Below are 25,550 nucleotides of genomic sequence, written 5' to 3'. Positions count from 1 at the left end.
ATTTCTTACCCCCCTGCCTTCTCTTCTTGTGAAAGCCACCCTTGACACCTAGAATTTGGGCTGATCGTGAGCTAAACTGCTGTCACTTCCATTGTCTGCTTTGTAAGACATTCATTCAGACAGCTGGGTTGGTGCATTCCTTTGTTTCTGAAGGGAGAGGCAATGTTGTCTAGTAGTTAGTGAGGGACTGGGATTCATGAGACCTGGGTTTCGTTCCCTGTTCTGCTACACTTATTATGAACCCTTGGTCAAATCACTTAGGGTGTGATTTACAGAGGTGATGAGCATAGCACTGAAATCACAGAAGTTGGGTGCATTTAGTACCTCTGACAATCTGCCCATTAGCCTGCCTTGTGCCTCAGTTTCCCCCTCGGTAGACTAGGAGTAACACTGATCTGCTTTAATTCTCCTTGATGCATTAGAATGCATTGTAGGAGTCAGAGTAGCAGCCGTGTTAGTCTGTATCCACAAAAAGAAAAGGAGTGCTTTTGTGGCACTTAGAGACTAACAAATTTAAATAAATTCAAATTTGTTAGTCTCTAAGGTGCCACAAGTCCTCCTTTTCTTTTTTCATTGTAGGAGTGCTGCCTTAGTAAAGCTCTTGGAGATGCAAATTAATAGGAACAGTATCTGTTGGGGACAGTGGGCTGGAATCCTGATTTCATTTAATGACCGCACAGGCCAAGATCTCTGACTCTTGTAACTATAACATTTCTGTTCTTAAAAATGCTATTTGCGAAGCTGCAAAGGACACATAGTAGAGATGGAACAGTCTGGTTGGCCTTACGTCACTGTTCCAGGCGAGGGGTGGCAATGCAGCCCATTCTATAGAGCAGAGGGTCTTGCACGGTGATCTTTGGAGGTCTGGCTGATGCCATGGTTCTGGCCCTCCTCCTTATTCCCTGTAAGAGAGCTAAAAACACACACAGTACTTTTCTAATGTTACTTTCCATGCAACAAGTTGCCATAGTTACCACAGGGGTATTATATGATCAGAAATGGGAGGTGAAGTGGTCCATGCAACCGTGAATGGGAGCGGGAAGTGGTTCCTGAGACAGTGTCCTCATTAAAATCTGGTCCGCCCTGTGCAAATGTCTGCAAACCCCTGTACTGCAGTATAGATTTCAAGTACAGTCCATTACTGCTGATTGCGGAGTGGGCTAGTTTTGGGCTCCGAATACTCCCTGTACGCTTACTACTGTGATCAATGTTTAAGAAATGCATAGTTGTCCTCTTCAAGGGACACTCCCAAACTGAGTTCCCATCCTTGGCTCCCAACAGCAGTTAAACTAAGTCACATGCTGTTAGCAGAACTCTGCGGGTCCTTGGCGATTCTGCAAAGACTTTGCACACAGGAGGAAGTAAACTGGATGGAGCTTTGTTGGCTTCGGCTGCACTAGAAATCCCATTGTTTGTCAAGTGGAAAAGGACAAAACTGATGGGGAAAGAATTTATTTTCAGGCTTGTAAAAGGAGGGGGAGGAATAAGAAAAATACACGCCCTGATCCTGGGATGGCATTCATGTGGGTGGACCTGTCCCTCTGTATGTAGTCCCATTGGGGTTCCACTCAGGGATGGGCTCTGCATGCCTGGATACGGTAAACTCCTTGGGGCAGGGACTAGCTTTTTGTTTTGTGTTTGTACAGTGCCTAGCACAACGGAGTCCTGACCCACGACTAGGGCCCCTCAGCACAAGGCACTGCACTAACCCTACTACCGATTATATGGTGGCAGGATCAGGGCTGTAGCATGTGTCTCTAGAAGGAGGTGAACCCACGTTGTTATTCTTTATTATTAGTGAGTGCCAGCCGTTTTCTCAGCACTGAGCAGGGCACAGAGATGTGCAACAGGCTTGCGAAACGTAGGGTTTGTCTACATGGAGACCTTCAGGAAAGCCAAGCTGAATTAACTAAAGGTGTCAAGTTAAAGTGCATTAGTTAAAACATATGAAACCCCTATGTGGATGCTCTCATTCAGAAGTAAAGTGACTTTAGACTATGCCTATACTATGAGGACTGTAGCATGTAGCTTTGGCTTTGTAGTTATGCTGGCATAACCCTGTAGTGTAGACGCAGCCACAGTGACAGAAGGGGTTTTTCCATTGCTGTAGGAACACCGCCTAAGGTCCCTGGGCGATGGTGGTTAGAAACATTCTTCCTTGGACCTCGCTGCATCTACACCAGGAGTTAGGTTGGCATAGTTACTGTGCTCAGGGGTGTACCGTAGCTATATCAATCTAAATTTTAAGTGTAAACCAGACCTTACTTTGGTTTAGCTTAATTCACTTAACTACTCCACTTTAAATTTACATCTTTAACTAATTCGGCTTAGCTTTCCTGCGTGTCCAACTGTAGACAAGCCTTGTACTGAAACTGCTTATAGTAGAATCCCAAACTGTTCCAACGGACTTTCACTCCACTTGGTAGGCCTGAATTTGCTATCAGTTGTATCAGCAATGGGAGCCGTGGTGCAGGTGAAGAATCAGTAGCCACTGGTATTTTAAGCACTGTGCCCCCCAGATCCCTCTGAGCTGGGGACAGACAATACAGTGGTTAAAACAGCAGTGTCCGGTCTACACTAATGCTGCCACCAGTGCAGCTTCACTTTTGGTAGTGACAGTGAGAAGTTTTCCAAAGAGGAGTCCAGTGTAGACGTAGCCATGGTGAGGGTTGCAAAATGCTAATCCTCTAGGAATACAGCCATTATTACTTGCAGGTATGTGGTAAATGCTCCATTCCAAGGGAGTTCTCTGCTCCAGAGTGGAATTTAGATTTCAAGCTTTTCATTTGTGTGTGTTTCTTTCCAGCATGATTGGGCTGATGTTGGGAACCTGCATTGCTTTCTATGTTGTGATTGGTGACTTGGGATCAAACTTCTTCGCCCGGTTGCTTGGACTACAGGTAAACTTACAATCACTTGTACTTGTCCAACAGTTTAAAGAGACAATGCTGTGATTGTTGGATAAGTACATCATGCAATGCGTGTTATGATGCTGCAGAGAGCAACCCACCTTAATATCATCATCAAGGTACATCCAGGAAACTTACTATTCTCCCATTTTAAAGCTTAACGGCAAGTGTCATGAACTAGAACATGAGAGCACTTTGCCATGTCACCACCTGGGAGTTCTGATGCATGTCAGACAGTGGGATGGATACAACTCCTGACATAGGAAACACCATGTGCAACAAAATAATTCTTTTAAAATACGTCTCTGTCATGAAATACATGGCCTGCTGCAAATCCCAAGTAAATTTTCTGCACGAGTTGGTACGTTCTGTCCCTCTTCCTTTGCTCAGCCAGAAACTAAAAAGCAGTGAGACATAATTCTTCTGCCCAAATCTTCATTCCCATTTACCATTCTAGTTCAGAGTGCTCCTCCTGCTCCCAAACTATAGTTCTTTGGGGTGTGAAGAGGAAGGATTGGGATACCTCAGGCACCCACTGATCTCTTCACCTCTTCAAATTAAAATACACCCAGTGACTCCTCCCCCGCCCCACTTTATGGTGAGACTGTTTCTGAGAGTGCCTCTCCCCCTCTCTGATGGGAGAGGCACTCTGTTCCCTGGCACACAGTTCTCCAAAGGAGTAATCTGCAGCTTTTGGAGCTGGGATGGGGCAGGCTGGGGAAGTGAAATGGACATGTCGAAGGATCTTGGCATGGCTGTTATCTGCTCCAGCCTGATGCTGTTAAGCTTTGATTAAGGAACTGTGAAGTTAAAAAGATGCATTGTGGCTGCAGCCAAATTAGTTATTAAATATTTCCAGGCATTTCAGAGTGTTCTGCTATAATAAATACCAATATGAGTTTCTGATTAATTTTCTGGATCAGAATTTTCAAGACTTCCATTTCTATGCTTCCCCCCCTCCCCTTTTTTTTTTTTTTTTTTTTTGACGCAAGGTTAATTTTCATTTAGTTGCTGGAAGTGCATACAAAATATTCAAATAGTCTGTGTTTGGATTATTGTTTAAACCCCCAACAAATCTGCTTTAGAGTGGGTCTGTCATGTGCTATATTGAGCAACAGTGGCACCCAGTGACTGCCTAGGTTAATCACAGACCTTGCTGAGGAAATAGCATGCTCTCTATCGCCAAAGCTTTTCTTAAGGTCAGGAGCATGTAACCTCAGATTCCTAGTCTTTGCTGTTCGCTTTGTGTCTCCTTCTTGGGGACAATACACTATTTTTGTCGATACGGGTCCATGAGTTCCAGTTAATAAAACTGGGAGATCTCTGCATGCTCTGTACTTCTGTTCCTTATGATGGTCCTTTTTTAGGTAACCGGCAGCTTCCGGATTATCTTGCTGTTTGCTGTCTCCCTGTGCATCGTCCTTCCGTTGAGTCTCCAGAGGAACATGATGGCTTCCATACAGTCATTCAGTGCTATGGCGCTGATCTTTTACACTGTGTTTATGTTTGTGGTGAGTATCAATGGCTGGAAGACTGTTTCGTGGGGAGAGAGATGGTGGTTAATTCATCTGAAAGAGATCCTGATCCTGCCAGCTCTTCCATGTGGGAGGGACCCCTGCACAGCAGCCCAGTGGGGATCTTCGTGGTCACAGGGGTTGCCCACCGGGAAGAGCATCCAGGTTTGGGATCCAAGTTTGAAATACAGTACTCTTTTTCTGTTAAATATTGCTGACTCCATATGGGATAATTGTTGCTCTGATGCCCACATGCCTATCCACATGGAAATAAGAATATACAGCCATATTATATAGGAATTGGCTAGCATATCTGTCAATCACTGTGAAGTCAATACATTGTGGCAGCTTAACCAGATTGTGGCCTGCATTTCACTGTGTGCTTACGAATACTGTGCAGCTTATAGCATTCTGAATTTCTGATCACATTTAGGGACAGGAGATGGCGGAAGACATACACGGCTGCAAAATGAATTCTGGAATGTAATAGCTTTTTTCCTTAAAACTCATAAAACCTTGATCTTTAGGGAGAAAAATGATTATTTTTAAGGACACAAGTTTTTACACTGCTTGCAATTTTTGTATCGGTGGTAAATGTCATTGAGCCAATAAGCGTTTTTCTTCCTAAATGGTAGCACTTTAAATTGCTTATGCAGTGAAGACCTCATGAACACAGAGGTGGTGCAGGAAAAATTTTTGTTTTTAGGCCTTATGAAAAAGCTTCATCTGGAGGAAACTGGTACCAGCCAATTTGGTTAAGTAGGAGGCACTGATGAGTTTCCGTAGCTTACTAAATTGTACTCGGCCTAGAGGAGGATGTTGATATATGGAAGAAGCTTCAGAGAAGAGCTACGAGAATGATTAGAGCATTGGAAAAATATGCTTTATAATGATAAACTCAAGGAGCTCCATCTATTTAGCTTAACAAAGAGAAGGTTAAGGGGGAACTTGATCCCAGTCCATGCGCACCTAGATGGGGAACAAAAAACTGACTCTTTTCAGTCTAGCAGGCAAAGGTATAGTGGTCGGAAATTGAGCTAGACAAATTCAGACCGGAAATAAGGCAAAGTGTTTTTAACATTGAGGGTAACTAACCACTTGAACAGGTTACCAAGGTCTATGGTGGATTCTCCATCACTTGTAATTTTTAGGTCAAGATGGGATGTTTTCCTGAAAGATCTGCTCCAGGGACTGTTTGCGGGAGATTCTGTGGTGTGTCTTATACAGGAGGTCAGACAGGATGATCACAGTGTTCCTTCAAGCCTTATAATCTGGGAAACTCACCAAATGACTCCATTGACGGGCAGTGGAGACTTTCATTCTCTGGATGGACAGCGGTACTGCTAGCTCCAAGCGTTGAAAATCATGTCAGGCCCCCAGAACAGCCTCAGACTTTAAGAAATAGATCCTGAGTTCTTTTTGTCTGGCCCCGGTTTCTGAGCTCCTAGGATGCGCTTTGGTTGCCTCAAGCTATTCTCTGTAGGCGCGACAGCTCGAAACGAAAGCTGTGATCGTGACAGTCGTGATGCCAGGAGCTGGGACATTAAGAAAAGCACCACATGTCATTAAAGTTGGCAACACTGACAGAATCTCTCGGAGCGTCAAACCTATTCAGACTAGATTATAAATGGGCATTTGGCTATATTTACCTTCTGTTTCCTGTGCAACTTAATGCCCATCAGTTCCCTTGTCCATGAGAGAATAGCTCTCGTAACCCATCTCTGGGGCCTCTGCTTACATCCTTGACATTGGCCCCGCTCTTCAGAGCGCTTGCATTGTCAAGGGGGCTTGGTTGGGCAGTATGCAGGTGTCTTATCTCATCCGAGTGCACCGTTGCCTGTCATCCATAAGTAAAATTCTCCTGTGTCTGCTACTTCCGGTTTCTGTGGCCCCAAGCAAATGACTGCTCAGGAGCAATCTGATTATCTGAGCGTGTCCCTCACAAACTGTTCTAACTCTGGTGTGTGGGGGTGGGAGTGGGGTTGGGAGAGGTCATGGTGCCCGCTAGCAGGATGGCATCAACCAGGGAATGGGATATGCCTTTTAAAATACCTTTATCTGCTTGGCAGCCAGGGGTGACCCGTACAGATCAGAGTAGCGGGAAGGTTGACTAACCTGTGTTGAGGGTGAGGGGCTGAGACTGGGAAATCTGAGGAACAGATATCCAGCTGTGAGCTGCAGGGGAAGTTACTCAAAGCCTTTTCATCCTCCTGATAGAGCTGCCTTATTCCTGCCCTCCACTGCTGCCTTGGCAATGTTCCTGGCAGCGTGCTCACTCCCCTCAGGTCTGGGTCGGCATCTCTGCTGTTTGGCTCTTAATCTCTTTTTTTCCTTTGGCTACAGATTGTGCTCTCATCTTTCAAACATGGCCTCTTTGGTGGGCAGTGGCTGAAGCGGGTCAGTTACACGCGCTGGGAGGGCATTTTTCGCTGCATTCCTATCTTCGGCATGTCTTTTGCCTGTCAGTCGTAAGTACCTGCCGTTCTAGCAATTGTGGTGTGGAGTGAGTTTTGTGAGGGCAAAGGGTCCCAAGGATCTGAATGGGAAAGCTGCCGCCTGGCTCCCTCTTGTAGTTTAATCACAATGTTTTACAGCCCACTGAAGTACAGCATCTCGTTCAGTTGTAACTCTCTTGTTACCTTGACGTGGGAGGGAGTTATGTTACACCCAGGAGTTACTGTGCTTGAGCAGTTACTTGTTCATAAAATGCATTGGGTCGGATGAATCCCTGGTGTGCCTTACACTGCCTTCCTTGGAGTTACACCAACTATGAATTTGACCCATTGCTTGAAAATCATGGTTTATTATCAGGAAAAGAGACCTGGTTGTTTCCATCCTAACCCCCATCAGAGCTCCCCCGCCCCCTGGAAAATCGACATGGGCAGCCTCATTGACCCTCACCAAATGTTGCTGAAAATATTTAAAAGAAAATTGCATAATTGTTGAGTTCAGATGGTTGCTTCCAGTTGCCCACCTCTTTTAATGAGGGTTGGGTTTTTGGGCGCACAGAGGCATGGTACTGAAGACGGATTATTTCCATAATTCCAGCAGCTTTACCTTCTCCACCAAAATGACAAGAGCGAGTGATTCATGCCTGGTTGAAGCATCAGCCAACTCAAAATAGATGTGTAAATCCAAATGTGGACACAAAAAGACCTTCAGCGTTAGGAAGACTGGCAGAGCCGGCCCTTCCCCCCTGTAGTTCCAGCGAACGCGCAGCATGCCAATAATAAATTAATGTGACAAATAAAATTTGTTCATACTGCTGCGTTTACACCCACATGTGAGATCCAAATCATCATTTCCCACTTATCGTCTCTCTTGGCAGCTTTGTTTCTAGCAGAACACGCTCCAGTCTTGCTGTTTAATGTCTCCGTTATAATTGGCGACAGAAGTTGTGTTCTTTTACAGCTTTACCTACTTACCGCGGTAGGGTTTTTTTTAAATAGAAAATTGTCCTTTTCTTGTGGTAGCCTCTCTGTAACCAGTGCACATTTGTAGGGAGTTGGAAACCCAGCGCAATTATATGGTCTGGACTAGAGTGTGCATACATCTATCTAAATATAGATTCTGTTATACCCCTTAAAGGGCAAGCCAAACCCACAGCTAAAACCTATATTCCTCCCCCCCCCCCCAAGCATCAGAAAAACATGCTCTCTCCAGCCCACGTGATGTCACAAGCATGTTATTCTCTGACTAGGGGTGTTTAATTTTGCTGACCTTCCAATCACCTTTAGAAAAATACATAATTCTAACATAAAAATCAGATTCCTTCCCTCCAGACACATAAATGCAACATAACAAGCAGAGTGCACCACTATTCTCAATGATTTTACTTGTAGATTCAGTTCCCCTGCCCTTTGAAACGTGTATTAACATTGCTGAGCTCAGAGAGGTGTCCTACTTTCCACCATTATGCAGTGTGGCCTAGCAGATTCATCAGGGGGACTGGGAACCAGGAATCCCCAACCTCTGATATTGGCTCTGCTACAGTTTTCTTATGTGACCTTAGGCAAGTCTCGTAACCTGTGTGCCTCAGTTTCCCCATCTGTAAAATGGGCTTATTGTATCTCACAGGAGGGTTGAGGGTTAATATGACCTGCACCCTGTGGCACTGGTGTAACACCACTGATGTCACCAGTACACCAAAATCAGAATGTGATCCATTGGCAGCTATGGGTTTGGAGGGTGCTCAGGGTCCAATGCAGTGAGGTCAGTGGCAGCTTGCGGGTACTCATTTTTCAGGATAAGGCCCTGAGTCTAGGCAAAAACTGACCCTACGTTCATTCTCTCCCTCTTTTAGAGTAACAGCTGTGTTAGTCTGTATTCGCAAAAAGAAAAGGAGTACTTGTGGCACCTTAGAGACTAACCAATTTATTTGAGCATGAGCTTTCGTGAGCTACAGCTCACTTCATCGGATGCATGCCGTGGAAACTGTAGCAGGAAACTGTATATATAAAGTCTGCTACAGTTTCCACGGCATGCATCCGATGAAGTGAGCTGTAGCTCACGAAAGCTCATGCTCAAATAAATTGGTTAGTCTCTAAGGTGCCACAAGTCCTCCTTTTCTCTCCCTCTTGTGTGGTATCTCTTTGCTCACGCGCTTCCCTGGCTAACTTAGAAATACTGCTGGGTAACATCTGCACCCAGAAATAGTACCCGAGGTGGGCTTTACAGTGGGGATGCAAATACTGTTTAACTGGAGAACTGAACTAAAACGAAGCCAGGGTTCTCTTGCTCCGGCTCAGACTTGCCTTGCTTGTGCCCTCTCTCTTTGTTCTCATCTCAGGAATACAAGAACTGTAAAGGGCATGTGGTCTGAATATCTTTCTCAAATTCAAGCTGAGACATTACATTTACTTGATCACAAGTGATGTGAAGGTGCCTAAACTAATGGCATATGCAGCATTTGTCAGGAGAAGGCTTCTGGTCTTTCATTGGCCTTCCGCACAACCGTTCTGGTTTAAAAATAAAACCCAAGCATGCCAGGACATGCTTCTTGCTGTGTGCATGTCAGACGCTTGCTCCACCCAGACGGGATTTTGACTGGCAGGGAGGCACGGGGGCATGTGGTCTGGATTTGAGGGACTCTGCAGCTGTGACTAGAAACCCAAGATGACTAGATGGGCACTGCTGTTCGATCACAGGAGGATTGGTTGCAGCTAGAATTTACATGGCACTTCTTCCCCCCCGCGCCCTTCCGCCCCCCCACCCCCCCCAATACTGTTCTCCTGCATTGCTATTGTGCCCACAAAATGTGAGCCTGGACTAGAGAGGGGTATCATCGCGCTCTGCCTCTGCTCCACTCCACCCCCTGCTGGGCCTGCTGCTATTTCAGAGCAGAGTCCATGATGTCTGGCAGTTTCTATATTAAGGGTTTTTATTTCAAGATCGGTGAAGAAGTTTAAATCCTACATGACCCTGTGAGAAAATTTACCTCTTGGGTCCCTATAAATATATGATTGTCACAGTGCTGTACATATGGTCTCCTGCATGCTTCTCAATTTGCAGTTTAAAGGGACAGCCCAGTTTCCTTTGGGCAGAACATTTTGGTGCACAAAAGGTTGAAGATTTTCCCAGCGTGGCTTCCGTTTCACACACTTTCTTTTAATGCCCATTGGAGTTGGGGGTACTCCCTGCCCGTCTCACTGACCCCGCCTCCCCCAGCTCTCTCAGTAGTTGCTCTCTTCAGTAATACACAGTCAGGAGGTGGCCACTTGGATTAGAGCAACAAGAGATTAATGAGTTGCTAAAATATGTACCTGATGATGCAGAAAAAGTGGATTCCACGTGCTTTCCAAGTACAGAAACACCCCACAGTCCTGTGTAACTGGTGCTTCCAGCGTTCTCGGAACTGGGCTCTAGCAGCAGTGCTGAAATATGACAGGCACTGTATTTAGTTCTGTTTGTTTAACTTTTCTTTCAGACAGTGTGATGCTCTAACCCTCTTCCCGCTTTTATTCTGTAAACACTGCGTTGCTTTAATTATCAGCACGGAGCGCTCCAAGAACAACAATCTCCATGTGCTGCCTGGACCCATGCCACTGGTGTTTCAGTGGAACAAACGGTCATTCATTTTGCAACACTTTTGAACCAAGATGTTTACATCACACATTTAACTCCACGTGGTGGTGGGGGATGGGAAGAGTGAATATTTTTACAACACTTACAATTGTGAGTGTTCTGAAATCTCTTGGCATTAGCAATATAAATTGTGGACTAGCCGTGTGTATACGCTCTGTGGGGGGAAGGTGTCAGAGATTTTTCTCTGCTGGGCTGTAGCAAGAGAACTTAGGGAATGCATTTGATTTTGCAGCTCTCTGGAAAGTTTCCTTGAAATTGCTTAATATGTGAACCTGCTTTTCTGCAGCCAGGTCTTACCGACCTATGATAGCCTGGATGAACCGTCCGTTAAAATAATGAGCTCCATATTTGCCTCCTCTCTGAATGTGGTCACCACCTTCTATGTTACGGTGAGAAGCCTCTACCCTTCCTTTCTCCTCCCTTTTCCCCCTGCCTCCCAAAAAAGTGATTTTTTGGGATAAGCTTTGGAGCCGTCGTGAACATCGCTGTCCTGGGATTGGCCAGGCATTATCTGCTCTAGAGGATGAAGAGTTCTTTTGCTGAAAATGAAATAAAATGGAAGGGGCCGCACTGCGGATGCACAGAGGTGTTCAGAGAGCCAGGGTTTTGGAACAATAGGTCCCACTGAGCAGAGCTGGAGTGGGGGCTTCAGTATCATCTTTTCCATGTGTAGTGGCCGGGTCTCCATCTTCCAATCATGCAAATGGAAGTGGAGATGCTGTCCAATGAGCTGCCGTCTTTAGAGAGAGCTGCCTATCAGCCTGTTGCAATTGGAAGGTTATAAAGGAAGTTATGCCTCATAAAACTCTAGTTAATAAAATCCAGTTAATAATTCCCAAGAATAGCCTCCCATGTGAGCTAGGCGGCTGCATGGGATTGTATTACAGCCTCCCTCACTGAGGGGCTCAGGTTCATGGGCCTCGGCAGCCATCTCAGCTGCAATGCTTAATCCCACTAGCAAACTCAGCCCAATATAATGCGCTGGGAAGGCAGCTGCTCAGCTCCCATTATCACCCATTCCAGGGGGTCCCCCAGTTAAACGCATGCATACCCTGCTCATAGTGTCAGTGGCTCTTAGGTGAAAGCTCTTCCAGCCTCCTAGCTTGATTAAAGAAGATATCATGGCTGGGCTGACTGGAAGATCTGCATTGTAGGAAGTTGCCCCAGGGTCCCTTCTTAGCTGGGCATTGCCCTGTTTTAATTGACGTTCTTTGCTCTGTCCCACTTTTCTGAGTAGCTGTGGGGCTTTGCTTCCTTTCTGAAAAATTTCAAGTACACGCCACTCCTGCAGTCGCTCCCCTCTGCCCTCCCTGGTTTGGTCAGCAAGGTATCGTACAAGTTGCCCCAGTGCCATAAGGATGGGTCCAGTGGGAGCCCCCAACTGATACTCCTGATGTTCAGAAAAGATGTGCGCCACCAGCACTCCCTCCCTTTCCCCATTGCACAGGTGGGATTCTTTGGTTACGTGAGCTACACTGAAGCCATCGCTGGGAACGTGCTCATGAACTTCCCCTCCAACCTGGTGACGGAGATGATTCGTGTGGGATTCATGATGTCGGTAGCTGTTGGGTTCCCGATGATGATTCTGCCATGCAGACAGGCGTTGAACACCCTTCTCTTTGAGCAGCAGGTAAGTCCCTCCTGCAGGCTGCTCTTGGCCCTGCACCATCGACCCTGTCACTTTTCAAAGGGCCATCTTTATTTTTTCCAGTCGACTGCACAGCTTGGTTGAGGACACCGTATTTCTGATTAGCTGCAGATACTTGGTATTGAGAGTGGATGAACCCTCAGCCCCATCTACTGTATTGCAGCTTCCAGTGAAATTGTAACTGCCTGTGGTGTGCTAATAGGGGCAGCATGAGGATCGCAGCACTGCATGTATAAATCTGGCTCTGTGGAAGCACGACTGTTCTGAGCAGTTGTTAATACGCAGCAGTTCTGGAGTCTTGTTCTCCTTGCAGAACACAAAATAATTTAACGAGGAGAGGTGCTGGGATTGAAACCCCAGAATTTGCTGTGCCACCGCCTAAATAGAGGTCTAATGCAGTGCTTGTTCCCTGCTCAAGTAGCAGTTTGCACACCTGCCTTATACAAAGTGTTGTACAGAACAGAGCCGAGGTTGTTCTCTCTTAAGAGTAGGAGAGGAAGAATTAGCCATTAGAAACAGAGGATGCTCCTTATTTCCTGCTGCTCAGACCTAAATCCCAGCCCACATCCTTACCTAGCTCAAGCTCATGGTCCCCATCTTCAAAGTTCTGCACAAGTTCACAGAATCCTCCTGACATCTTTACACCTGCTTCTTCCTGCTCTCTTATTTAGCTCAACTTTACACCTTTAGTTATCATGCCCTGAACAGTCTCCCCTTCTCGTGGGCCAAATGTCCCCCTCCTTCATTCAGATGCTTCCGTTCCGTGTCCTGCTTCCTCAGAACTGTTCAGTGATGATCAGCTATAGAAATACAACTTAAACTACATCACCCCCTCATGCGCTTTCCCTATTCCTGGAGGCAGGCCTTCTCCCGGCCAGGGGTGTATTTTGTGACTACACAGTCAGTCTGATCCCTGGTGGCGGTAACATGTTCTCCTCTGTGTGTTGTACAGCGCTATGCATGCCATTGGTACTCGGTAAATAACAGTGAGATATTGTGGGAATGTTCGGAGACCTTTGTGTAGTCAGCTAAAGAGAAACCTCTTGGGCAGGAAATAAACCGCATGCAATTTAGAGCTCCAGATCCTGCCGCCGCTGTCCATATCATGCCCCTTGGCTCCGTTCTCATGCTCTGAGTGGTGGTGGCCCAGCTGGTGAAAGGAGCATGGTCTGGAGCAGTAAGCCATGGAAATCGGGAAGTTCTGAGGTTTAATCCTGACTCTGCCCAGGACTGGCTGGATTATTTTGGGCATGTCACTTTGCAGTTGTCTACAATGGGGAGAATGCTAACCCACCAATCTCCTAGATAGGTCACGTGGCTCAGTTAATGCTCGTACAGTGCTTTGAACACACACTACTGTGGAGATGTGGAGGGGTGTTTTTAGCTGTGGGGGCCTGTTGTGATCTAGGACTGGCACCAAAAAATACCCTGGACTGTTTGCAGAGCCACAGATTCAGCTTGTTTCTTTGAGTCCACTTGTTTTACAAGCCAGTGGTGCAGAACGGTTTCCCGCTCCCCATCTGCAATCGGGTGGCAACTAGCTGCAGCAACAGCTGGCGTCCTTCCCTAGGAACCGTGGGCCCCATCGCCCTCACGTCATCACCTCCACTAGCACTTCCTCAGGCACTTGCCTCTGCTGGGTGTTGCCTGGAAAGCAGGAAGGCTCGCGGAGGAGGGTTTTGGCGCTAATGTTCCGAGACGCCATTGTCACGTTTCCGTTCCGCACAGGATGTGAACTAGCAGCTTTGGCTGTTCTTGTGCAGGCTCGAGTTGAAGCTGCACATTAAAATTGCTCAGCCACAGCTAATTGCCCTCTTACTGGGTACCTAGGAAGACTGTCGCATTGGCAGGTGAAACCATCATCATTCTAGTGCTGCAAAGTCTTGTCTGACTTATCTAGCAGCACACGCTGCGTAATTGCTTTAGAGACCTGTGGGTGCGAAGCAGGGGTTTAACTCATTTTTGTTGTTTTTTTTAATAGCAAAAAGATGGCACCTTTGCTGCGGGGGGTTACATGCCACCCCTTCGATTTAAAGCCCTCACGCTGGCAGTGGTGTTTGGAACCATGGTTGGAGGCATCATGATCCCAAATGGTAAGTGCAGAAGTGGGATAGAATAGAGACCGAAATGCCTTGTTGTTGTCTTTTCTCCCCATTCCTCATCACCAGTTTGTTTGTGCCGCGCTAGATCTTGTGTTCTCAAGAATACCCATTATTTGTGGCTATTTGCCCTGCACTCTGGCATGTCCAGCTAGCACTGGCCAGGTCTGCATGCTCCCTATACACGGCTCCAGGAAAGCTGAGCTTGCGAAGGGGTCATTAGCTCTCCAGCACTGAGCAGATGCACTGAGATCGGCAGGGAGGGGGACTGGTGAGGAGGTGCCCTTGCAGAGGGAAAGCCCATCAGGGACTTGCAGCTGGTTGAAGTCATTAGAAGGTGACTAAGTACTTGTGTGCTGCATAAATTGCAGTGACTAATTTTACCCCCGTTCTAGCTCTCCAATGGCTGGAGGCTCATCTCATATTCTAGTGGGTTGCTCAGAGCTGCAGTCTAAGTGGCACCGTGCCAACCTCCCTAGATTCTTTCCCTTCCTCCAAGGATTTTGCATACCTTTATTTATTATTGTTCTTGCTCTTTCTTGCCAGTGGAGACTGTCTTGGGCCTAACAGGTGCTACAATGGGAAGCCTCATCTGTTTTATCTGCCCAGCTCTTATTTACAAGAAAATCCACAAGAATGCCCTTTGCTCACAGGTCAGTGCTGATGCTAATTGACTTCTCCCCCCACGCACTGTAGAGCCTGGGAACTTGGTTGGCTTCACTGCAGCAGGGGAAATCTGTCAAACCTCGCCCCCCATCAGGTGGGAACTGTTGTGGTCTGCTGCACGGACCAGAATCTCTCCCCAGCGGCGGAGTTGCTTGCTCAGTGAGCACTGGAAGGCCCGCACTTTTTGTCTCTGTAGCAGCAAGTGAAGCAGCCACTTTACATGTGAAATGTTGTTTACCAAACCCAGTCCAGTGGGCTCAGGCTGTATTGCCACAGAATGAGAAATCCAGGCAGCATATAAAACCTTAGTGGGTCTGAAGTTTCAGTCTATCTGGGCTGGGTAAAATAAACAACTCTTCTCTGCAGGGGGGTCCTTGCTGCTGACCCTCAGCCTTCTGGTTTCAGCCAAAATAATAATAATAAATGGGAACACACACACACAGAGGTGTTGCTACAGGAATTGATTTCTGAAAAATCGGGGTCATTCAGAGGCTATTGGTAACTTAGCTTTTCCCTTGCTCCAGTTTGGATCAGCTTCCTAGGGGACAGAAACAAAATCTCTCTTTGCTGGGTTTGATCTTTTGGTTTTGCAAATTCTGATGTTTTTGGCAATAGAGCTGAAATTAACATGATTTGGTTTTCTCTCACAGTAACTTTAACAGGCTTCTGTGGGGCTCCAGCATTGTCAGTCACAGGGAGTCAGATTTGTTAGTTAACTGCAAAATCCACGGGGGGAGAAGACATTTTAGTGGGTCCTACAGAAATAATGGCTTTTTCTGTTTAATGACCTATGGGTTTGCAAACACACGTGAGACTTTTAAAGCGGAGTGTTTTTTTCCTATTGCTTTCCTTTTCCATCGTCTGACGCATCTTTCCGGCTCTCACTCTGAGTCTTGATGCTTTGGTCCTACTGTGGCTGGCCTGAGACCCCAAAGAAAGGGCTGAATGCCCGCCTGAATTTTCAGGGGAACAGAAAGCACTTTCAAGAGTTGCTTTTCACTCATGCTGAGTAGGGCTCTTCTCCGAGACAAGTGACCCTGCCCTCAGGATGGGCTGAGCTGTTGGACAGGCTGACTGGAGAGGATTGTCGGCTGCTCTCAGCCAAGCACTGAGGCTCACAGACTGCATGGCCTGAAATGGTGGTCAGGAGAACAGCAAGGCAGGTGGCTGTATCTTACAGAAATTGCCATCACGGCATAGTGGCTTACACAGAGTATGAGGTCAACAGGTTACCTAGCGGCTGGGGATTCATCCGGCCTACCCTTGAATGAGCCGTTGCCCATCAGGTTTGCATACTTGCTTTGACTTGTTCTTGGAAGCGTTCCAGCAGGGATCTGTGCCTCGCTGAAAAAAACATGGTGCTGCAGAACTCCTCCCAGGCCTACAGCTTGAATGCTGGATTCTCTGCCCACCCTCTCCTTGCTCCACCTCTTCCGGAAGACTCGTTTATTTCTTCCATGAAGCTCCCATGCAGCATTTCCAGGGAGGTATCTGCTCTTTCACATTCCTTTGGCTTTTTCCTCCCTCCCTAGAAGTAGCTCTGCTCTCTCCCTCAACCTATCCACAGATGCTGCGGTGATAAGCAAGAATGATGGGGGAGAAGGGGCACCAATGTGACATGTTTCCATCCCCAGCCATTAAACCTGCTGCCCTCCTCCCTGCATGCATGCTTCCATCTTGTCTTGTTACCAGATCTGCTGATTTTTATAAGATTTGAAATCCATCTTTATGGGCATCTTCCTTTGTCTAAAACACTCATGATGTGATTCTCCCAGCGAGGGCAGTTCTCTCCCTGTGCCCTCTGTTACTGGGTTCTGGCTGTGTTAGTTACCGTGCCCAGACTCCTGGAAGCCCGTGAGCGTTTGGGGGACTTCCTGTCAGGCGGAGCTGAGTTTTACATGCCTGAACACTGAAAAGGTGGCACCATTTAAACTAGAAAGTAGAGGAGTTGGATGAAGGGTTGAGAAGTTCTTTTCCAAGGGGGTGGGGCATTCACATCCCCAGATGTTTCTGTTGGCCAGCAAAAGGTGTCTAATTCTGCCAGGGAGTTGTTAATTATTACAGACAGCTGGTCAGTCAACAGCTGGCAGCGAGCCAGAGTCTGGGAATTGCAGCTTGGATTAAGCTCCAGGGGTGGCTTAGTTAAAAGGCTTGGTGTGTTGGAAAGATGATCAGGTAACAGCAACAAGGGGAAGTTTAAAAGCTTAAAGCCAGGCTCACAGAGGTGTGAATGAATTGGGAAATTGTCCCCTTTGTTGTGGTCAGCGTCATCAAGAGTGTCTTGTAAGGTGCCGGGCGCTCTCCGGCTCGGCATGGAATAGCAATGGGGCGATGGTATGTAAAGCTGCCATTTGGGAGATTCGGGACAAACTCTGAGGTTTGGCTGAGGGCTGCTAAAGGTCAGATTAAGGTCTGTAAACAAAGGGTTTAGCTTCTGACAGGAGGGTGTTGGCTTCCCTGTGTTGATATAAGTTTGTTTGAGAGGCCCCTTCTGGGTGAGGAAGTCACTCTCATCCCGGTCTGATAGACTTGGGGAAATGAGCCACAGAGAGGGTACCCAAGGTTGCTTAGTGACCCCTCTCTGTACCGAATAGTGGGGATGGAAAGTGGCTCTCTTTGGCTCTGCTGCCTGCTAGGGCAGTGGCCGAACCCTGTCGTCTTGCTCACTTGTTACTGTTCTTAGAGCCTAATGTCTTTGATGAAGCTCAGTAGAGAACCCAGTGACCGAGCAGGCATCTTGCAGTCCGCCTCGGCACTCCGATTGCAATTAACTTTCTCCCCTCTTGGTGTTTCCTAACTGTGCTCAAGTTCCAAAATGGAGAAGGATTTAGAAAGCTTGCTACAGTCATTACCCCAGGCAAAAGCACTTTCTAGATTCCTGCCGATGGCTCGAACACATCCAGAGGGAAGCACCGGGGGTTTGTCTAACTTCTGTACAAAGGGGGAGTTAACACCACTGAGTGACATGAGCAAGCAAAAGCCCGTCGTCTTCATCACTGTAAATCCCTCCCCATGTTTAGAATGCTCCTCATGGGAAGTGGGGCCTTTTGACTTTGCCTTAATGGACAAGTGCATCTTTCCAAGGCCATGGCCATGCCTGCCGCTCAGGTTTGCCCGTGCTCCCTCCAGAGTCTCATGGTGAGCTGCTGCTGGCGGATGTCCTGTGACAGGAGAGCACTGCGAGTCAGCTGGTCAGCAGCGCTGGTGAAGCATCGCCCCTTCCTCTGTACAAAACAATCCGCTTGCACAAATGGATGCTGAAGAGGGTGACTAACCAGATGCGTCCACTTTTTGGGCCTCTAGTTTATTCAAGCTCACTGACAGGGTGGGGCAATGAGGGGCTGAGCTCCCAAAGCCTTGCTGACACCAGCAGGAGGCTTGTAAATCACATACAAGTGACTTTTTGGGGCGCATGTGGGCTTTGCCGTCATGTGACACAGAAACATCCATGTGGGTCTCTGCTCTTCATTGTCAATCTCTGGCAGTTCCCCCGCCGTGACCCTGCAGTGATGCAGGAACAGGCTGAGTTCCTTTATTCTTATTTAAGTGATCTTGCTAAGATCTTATAATTATCCTCTTGGCATTACGGGAAGCCCAACAAGGGAGATAAATGTCTTTTTTTTTTTTTTTTTTTTTTTTTCCCTTTCCCCCTTGCATTCCAGAGAGGTCATTTCTGCTGTTTGACTAGCTGACTGCAAATGCTGTGTCAGATCCATTACCTTCATGGGTAGTCACTTGCAAATGAGGGGTTTTTAAAAATTAACCCTTTGAGTGATGTTGCCTGGAACAATGTTTGATTCTGGGAACTATAAAACAGGCCCCTCTGGAGGGGGATCATTAATGAGAGGCTCCATGGGAATTTTTAAGAAGTGTTTTAATGCAGCACTGCCAAACCTTTTCAGGCAACTGGACCAATTCACCGGACAGAGACCTCAGCTGGAGCAGCCGTTCCCCACTGCCTTCCACTTGGCTAATCGTACTTTGACCAACGAGCTTTGTTCGGCAGTTGTACCACGTGGCGGACCTGGCCTCCTGGCCTTAAGCTGAAATGTTGTTGTCATCTGGCCCCCACTTGCTGTTCACTGCACAGCCTTCCCTTCTGCTTGCTCTAGTCCCTTGCTCCAGGAGATGGTTCTTTGGGCTAGTTAGTGCCCTCTAGCCATCCAGCCTTGGAACCTGCGTTCAGATTCTGACACAAGTGGGGGCTTTGACTGTCTCTCGAGTCCCCACACCCTCATCTATGCACACCACAACAAGTGCTGCGTAGCTTGGCCCAGCTGGTGGCCTCCAGGAGTCCAGTTTGGCCCCCTTCAAGCGCTGGGTGGAGTGATCAGGGCATTGGCTAGGCTGTGGTGGGGAAGCTTGTCTGTCTCCCTCCCTGCACTGTTGTTGGTTCATGGACAACCCAGAGTGCCTGTGAAAGTTGTGAGGCACAGAGTTGCTCAGAGTGGAAGGTGTTCGTGGGACCAGGCATTGAATCCTGGGTTGAGATTGACCTCCCGGGTTCCAGCCCACGTTGCCCACTAGGAATTGAATTTTCTTTTAAACCAACAAAACCACCATTTGCTGTATGTTTAAAAGGTTTCAAACTTTCAGCTGTTTCCGATGCCTCGTTTCCCCAGAGAGCTCTCAGGCCTATGCGGGTTCCACAGGAGGCCTTTTGGAGAAACGCTCTTCTTTTCCGCTCTTGTGTTTCTGGAGGCAGGGTGTCAGAGACCGAGGCACAGCGCTGCGTTTATGCAGGGGCTTTTGGGGAAAGCAAACGGACAACGTGAAAACCGAGGGCAGAAATGGTAAAGCCCGCTGACTCTGTGTTTGGCGTACACAACATTGTAGGATGTCCTGCCCTTCTATCCCCACGCAACCAGGCAGTGACCAGTTCTTGCTGCTGCTTCCTCTATAATGTCTCTAAGATCTGGCTTTTCCTGTCTGACCGCACCACTCACACTGTCCAGAGCTGCTGCATCTCCTGTCTGGTCTACTGCAACCTCCTCCTCTCTTGATGTGCCCTCCCAAGTTACATTTCCAACAACCGTCTCCCTGGCCCCACGTCACCCCACAGCTCTGAGTCCCTCTGCGCGCTCTTTCTTCTCCACCCCATCACCTCTAAGACTCCTGGTATCTTAGCCCTCCCACTCTCCTGATGCCCTTTGTAGCACACTGTCGTGTCTCACCCCCTCTGTTCCACAGATGATGCCAGCCTCCATCACTGGTTTGCCCTCTTCACCCACAAGCACCTTCATGCTTTCTCATATGTTTGAACCGTCTTCCTCAAACTAATCTGCAAAGCTTCTTCCCTCCCTTCAAATCCCTTCCAAAAGACCTACCTCTACCAAGATGCCTCTGAGTAACTGCCACCTGGGAACAGCTACGTAGAAGCCTGCTAAAGACTGACGATATTTATTTTATATTCTTACTTTGAAATGTATTTAACTGTCTGTCATCTGGCTGGGCTAGGTCAGCACCTGTTCATAATCTCGTTTTCCTCGTCCTGCCTCCAGTGCTGTTTCTGAATGTCTCTACACCCTCTTATATCTTGTCTTAGTTATGCTGTAAGCTCTGCAGGGCAGGGGGCCGTCACTCTGTATTACGTCTAGCACAATCGGACCTGATCCATGTGGGGCTCTGGGCACTATCTCAGTATAAAGTCTCACATGATCTTCTCATAAACAAACTAGGGAAATATAGTCTAGATGGAGTTACTATAAGATGGGTGCAAAACTGGTTGGAAAACCATTCCCAGAGAGTTATCATCTGTGGTTCACAGTTATGCTTGAAGGGCATATCAAGGGGTCCTGCAGGGATCAGTTCTGGGTCCAGTTCTGTTCAATATCTTCATCAATGATTTAGATAATGGCATAGAGAGTACACTTATAAAGTTTGCGGAAAGTGCCAAACTGGGAGGGGTTGCAAGTGCCCTGGAGGATAGGATTAAAATTCAAAATGATCTGGACAAACTGGAGAACTAGTCTGAAGTAAGTAGAACAAAATTCAATAAGGACAAATGCAAAGTACTCCACTTAGGAAGGAACAATCAGTTGTAAACATACAAAATGGGAAATGACTGCCTAGGAAGGAGTTCTGCGGAAAGGGATCTGGGGATCATAGTGGACCACAAGCTAAATATGGGTCAACAGTGTAACACTGTTGCAAAAAAAGCAAACATCATTCTGGGCTGTATTAGCAGGACTGTTGTAAGCAAGACACGAGAAGTAATTCTCCCGTTCTACTCCGTGCTGATTAGGCCTCAACTGGAGTATTGTGTCCAGTTCTGGGCACCACATTTCAGGAGGGATGTGGACAAATTGAAGAAAATCCAGAGAAGAGCAACAAAAATGATGAAAGGTCTAGAAAACATGACCTATGAGGGAAGACTGAAAAAATTGGGTTTGTTTAGTCTGGAGAAGAGAAAACGGGGTGGGCGGGCATGATAACAATTTTCAAGTACATTAAAGGTTGTTATAAGGAGGGGGGAGAAAAATTGATCTCTTCAACCTCTGAGGATAGGACAAGAAGCAATGGGCTTAAATTGCAGCAAGGGAGGTTTAGGTTGGACATTGGGGGAAAAACTTCCTGACTGTCAGGGTGGTTAAGCACTGGAATAAATTGCCTAGGGGGGTTGTGGAATCTCCATCATTGGCGATTTTTAGGAGCAGGTTGGACAAACACCTGTCAGGGATGGTCTAGATAATACTTAGCCCTGCCTCAGTGTTGAGGACTGGACTAGATGACCTCTCGAGATCACTTCCAGTCCTACGATTCTGTGAGTCTGGTTCTATAATTAATAAGAATGATCCACTTTTAATCTCTGTATGAGGGTCAGTCAGCCTGGTGCTTTAATTCCATCCGCTGGTGGGGAGATCTTGCAGCAAAGAAGTAAGTTTCTTCTGCAAATCAAGACAGTGTCTTATAAAGCTATTTGTGAAATATACCTAGCATAGTCTGCAGGAGAGGTGCAGAGGCATTTTCTGTTTTGTACTTAATTATTCCTGTTGCTTTCATGTCCCACTGTGAGAAGGGGTGTGTGTGGGGACAAACAGGTCTTTATTGTGGGGTCCAGATCCCTTTATCATCGTCCTCACCAGTGACTCCAGCATAGCCTCTTGCGGGGTCTTTCCCTTCTACCAGTCGTTCTTAATACGGTGAAGGTGTTGACATGCAAACCAGATTCCAGGAGAAGCTGTTGCAGTGACAATTACTGTGATTAACTAGGTAAAAATAATACATTGGAGTGTAATTAAATCTCTAAACTGTCAGTGTGGTTGGCTAACAATCCATCCACTCGACTCTTTCAACTGGTACCTTTTTCAGTTAGGGCAGCTGCCAGTCATTTGGCAGCTCCAGTGCTCAAGCAAGGCAAACATTCCCTGGACCTGAATGTATTTATCTGTTACTTTTCAGGTACCTCCATTGCTGCGCGCACACACACACCCAGGAGTATCCCATACATTTTCCCAAAACTCTGAGGGATTTCTAAAATCAAAGGCGCAGGGAGATACTTACCTGTAATATTGGCTTATTTGGATGTAAGCTCTGAAATAGCTGTTGGTGTCATCGTAATCGTCCAAGCTTCTCTCCATGCTGATTAGTTCACGTTTAGAAAATAATACACACTGCTCTCCCTTTGAGTGGAATGAAACCCACAACATTCCTTTCTCTTCTCAACCATCTTGGTTTTTTTTGTACTGCTGGAAATAGACAAGTCATGTTCTCGGGCACTTGCACCATGCTGCGATGTTCAGGCTGTGGACGGTTTAGGAGGTGTTAACAACAGTTGATTAGAAAGATTTCTTTTGGTTGTAAAAGCTTAAACCAAACTTGTCCTGACTGTCATCCTCACTTAACTGATAGAAATGTAATATAATAATTAGCCTCCTTTTAAAAATCCTGTCTGGACATATTCTAGCCTGCCACACATACCTCAGCTCCTCTCCCTTAGCAGGAGCCTCTTCTGGCCGCACAATCTGAGCACTCTCATGCAAGAGCCTTCTCCTCTGCAGCTTCTAGCATCTGAAACAGCTTGTGTGCATCTCTGCTTCCCATTTCAAACCGCCGCTGGAAACTACCTTTCTCTCCCATTTCCCTCCTAAGTTTTTCTCCCTTTCTACTACTTGTTTGTTTCTGTACTTGAATTGAGCTCTGAATTGTTTTTGAGATACAGTTTGCATGAAGGATGCTATTTGGAACAATGACATTCGCTTCAATGTATGTTAACGTCAGCGCTGACCCATTTGTTATGCAGCTCATCTTGGGGATCGGCCTGGGAATCCTCGTTATTAGCACCTATACCACCTTATCGGTGATGGAGGACCTGCCAGTGAAAACGGAAGCAGTGGACCTGTCTGATCAGCTAGAAGAAGCCAAGAATGTAATTGACCAAGATTCTGTCAAAATACCAGGTACGTGTTCTGCGTGTGTTACACTCATCTCAATCCTGCTTCCAAACTGTCTTGACCCCTTTAAAGCCACTTTTGTTGGGTCACCAGGAGCCTTTTCCAGTGCCTGCATCTCCAGGGCCTCCTGAGAAGGTTTCCAAGAAAGGGTGTAGTTGTCACTTTCCAAAATGCCTCTTGGGTCTCTGCCAAGGATATGGGTTTTCTTTTTTGTTCTGTTGAGAGGGGCGGCCCTCGTCCCTCCCACTAGTGACAGGGCTCTGGAACGACACAAGCCTTGAAATAAAAGGAGCTCTGTGCGCATGAGACTAGAGAGAGCAGTGTACTGGCCACCTGTACGAAGGGTACAAGGAGCCAGAACAGGGCCACTTTCTCCATCACTGCCAGCATATTGTACAAAGTTTCAATAACAGGCCATTCATTGCACTCAAAGGTATGTAAATTTATGGGTGCCGACTTTTTTTTGGTTGTGAAGATATAAATTTGGAGCCAGTTTTAGCCCTGACCAAGCCTGTGATTATGCCTCAGCTTTGTTTACTGGTTCATGTTATTTATTATTTGTTTACTGTGGCCGTTGATAGAATTATGGCCTGACGCTCCCTTCCGCAGCTGCGGGCCTGCTTTGCAAGGCCATCGCTAGCAGGTGTTGATTGGCCCTGCCCTGCCCCTCATCTGTGGTTGTTCTGTTTTTTTCAAGTCTTGTTTGGCTTTGCTCGGGGTTTTCTGTTCTTCAGGGCTTTGAAATATCGTGGATATTGAGAATGGAAGCAAAAAAAAGAGCCAGGCTTTTCTGCTGGAGATTATGCTCCCTCCTAGTCGCTGGCCCTGTTCCTGGGGAACAGCTTTGAGCGTCTACGAGACACTGGTGCTGCCTGCGATAACATTCACTCCTGCGCTGCTCCATCCCGGATGATGGTCAGATTTTATACATCCACAATGCACACCTTCCCCTGCACAGAGATGGTCCTAGTGGAAGACGCTCTCAGATCCTTAATGCATGCTCAGTGGGGCCGGGCTGGGAGGAAGGATGCAATTTAATTCTTGAATCTTGGTTAATTTCAGAGCAGCAATGGCCAAAGAGCGGATGTTCAGTTCGGAAGGGCTGCTGATCACACACATTTTGTAACGGGTAAAATAAACAGTCCCGTTTGGAGTTTGTCATAGCCGCCCCTCCACTCTTTCCCTGTGTGAAGCAGGGAGAAGAGCAGGATGCTTGTGTTCAGTCATAACCTAGGGAATCCTAGATGCCCTCCTACAAACATTAGTTAGAACTAGTTAGCCAACATTAGCCCAGATCATTTGCCGCTTTGATGGTGGATTAAATAATCCTACCTTGGGGGAAGACGTTTTTAGATTTTAAATTTCCCTGGAGACTCGCCATGCAGCTCTAATGGGCATGTCCACAGCAAAACCTTGCCGACTTCTGGTTTGTTTCATACCAGCCCGGTGAGAGCGAGGAGAATGCAGTCGACACTGGGACAGGCCCTGCCCTGGGAAGCAGAGTCGGTGCTTTCCAGCACTGACTTTGAAGCCTGGTTCTGTGGGAGGAAGAAGGGATTGGACGGGGACAATGGGTCAGGGAGAGGAAATAGAACAATGAACTCAAATGGGCCTAGGGAGCCTTTCAGCCCTGAGCTGCAAGCAGTACACTGGGTTCCCTGTGAGCCAAGGCTGCTGCCTGCTCGGCCCATCCTGCTTGCCGCTCAGTCGCTGCAGCGCTGCTCCTCCCTGGACTCTGCTTTCTTCACATCTCCATGGGACCAGACTTGGCTGGCCATTAATTACCCTGCTTTAATCAACACCTTCCTGCCCCCTCCCTTTTGCCCTGCCTTGGTTTGTTTTGGGAAGGGGCTAGTCTGTGGCCCTGAAGCCTCCAGAACAGCTGCATCCTGTCATTGGAAATACGTGCAGGGCTGGGGGCTGCCCTGCTATCACCTGGGTGCCCTCCATCGGCCACATCTGGTTCTTATTTCTTGCACGAGTCTTTACCAGAAACACATGGCTTCCCTGCCGGCAGCACGCAGTTTGTTTTTAGCATGTTCTTGGGGTTTTTTCCCACCTCCCTTTTAATTGATGGGTTGCCTGGTTGAGGCAAAGCTTGGAGCTGAGCTGAGCCTTTTACCATTTTGCGTTCTCTGTCTGACTCTTGCCTGTCAGCATGTGAGAGGGGTTTTATTGGTCTCTTTGATGTTGTGGAGACCAGAACTGTACAGACTTTCATTAAAACCCTGCCCTGT

General features: G+C 47.2%; 1 protein-coding gene across 2 annotated transcripts in view; it reads left to right on the top strand.

Moving 5' to 3' along the window:
- Positions 1 to 25,550, top strand: part of SLC38A10 (solute carrier family 38 member 10) — a 47,315-nt gene that overhangs the window by 6,638 nt on the left and 15,127 nt on the right. For both annotated transcript variants that reach the window (XM_084648555.1, XM_084648554.1), the window contains exons 4-11: positions 2,807 to 2,900; positions 4,277 to 4,420; positions 6,767 to 6,891; positions 10,794 to 10,896; positions 11,955 to 12,137; positions 14,137 to 14,248; positions 14,801 to 14,907; positions 23,163 to 23,319. In XM_084648555.1, coding sequence (XP_084504681.1) covers positions 2,807 to 2,900; positions 4,277 to 4,420; positions 6,767 to 6,891; positions 10,794 to 10,896; positions 11,955 to 12,137; positions 14,137 to 14,248; positions 14,801 to 14,907; positions 23,163 to 23,319 — 1,025 coding nt within the window. The remainder of the gene's footprint in view (positions 1 to 2,806; positions 2,901 to 4,276; positions 4,421 to 6,766; positions 6,892 to 10,793; positions 10,897 to 11,954; positions 12,138 to 14,136; positions 14,249 to 14,800; positions 14,908 to 23,162; positions 23,320 to 25,550) is intronic.

The sequence above is a fragment of the Lepidochelys olivacea genome (genome assembly GCF_965140295.1).
Source record: "Lepidochelys olivacea isolate rLepOli2 genome assembly, chromosome: 14".
Classification (NCBI taxonomy): Eukaryota; Metazoa; Chordata; order Testudines; family Cheloniidae; genus Lepidochelys; species Lepidochelys olivacea.
This window is presented reverse-complemented; position numbering and strand designations above follow the sequence as displayed.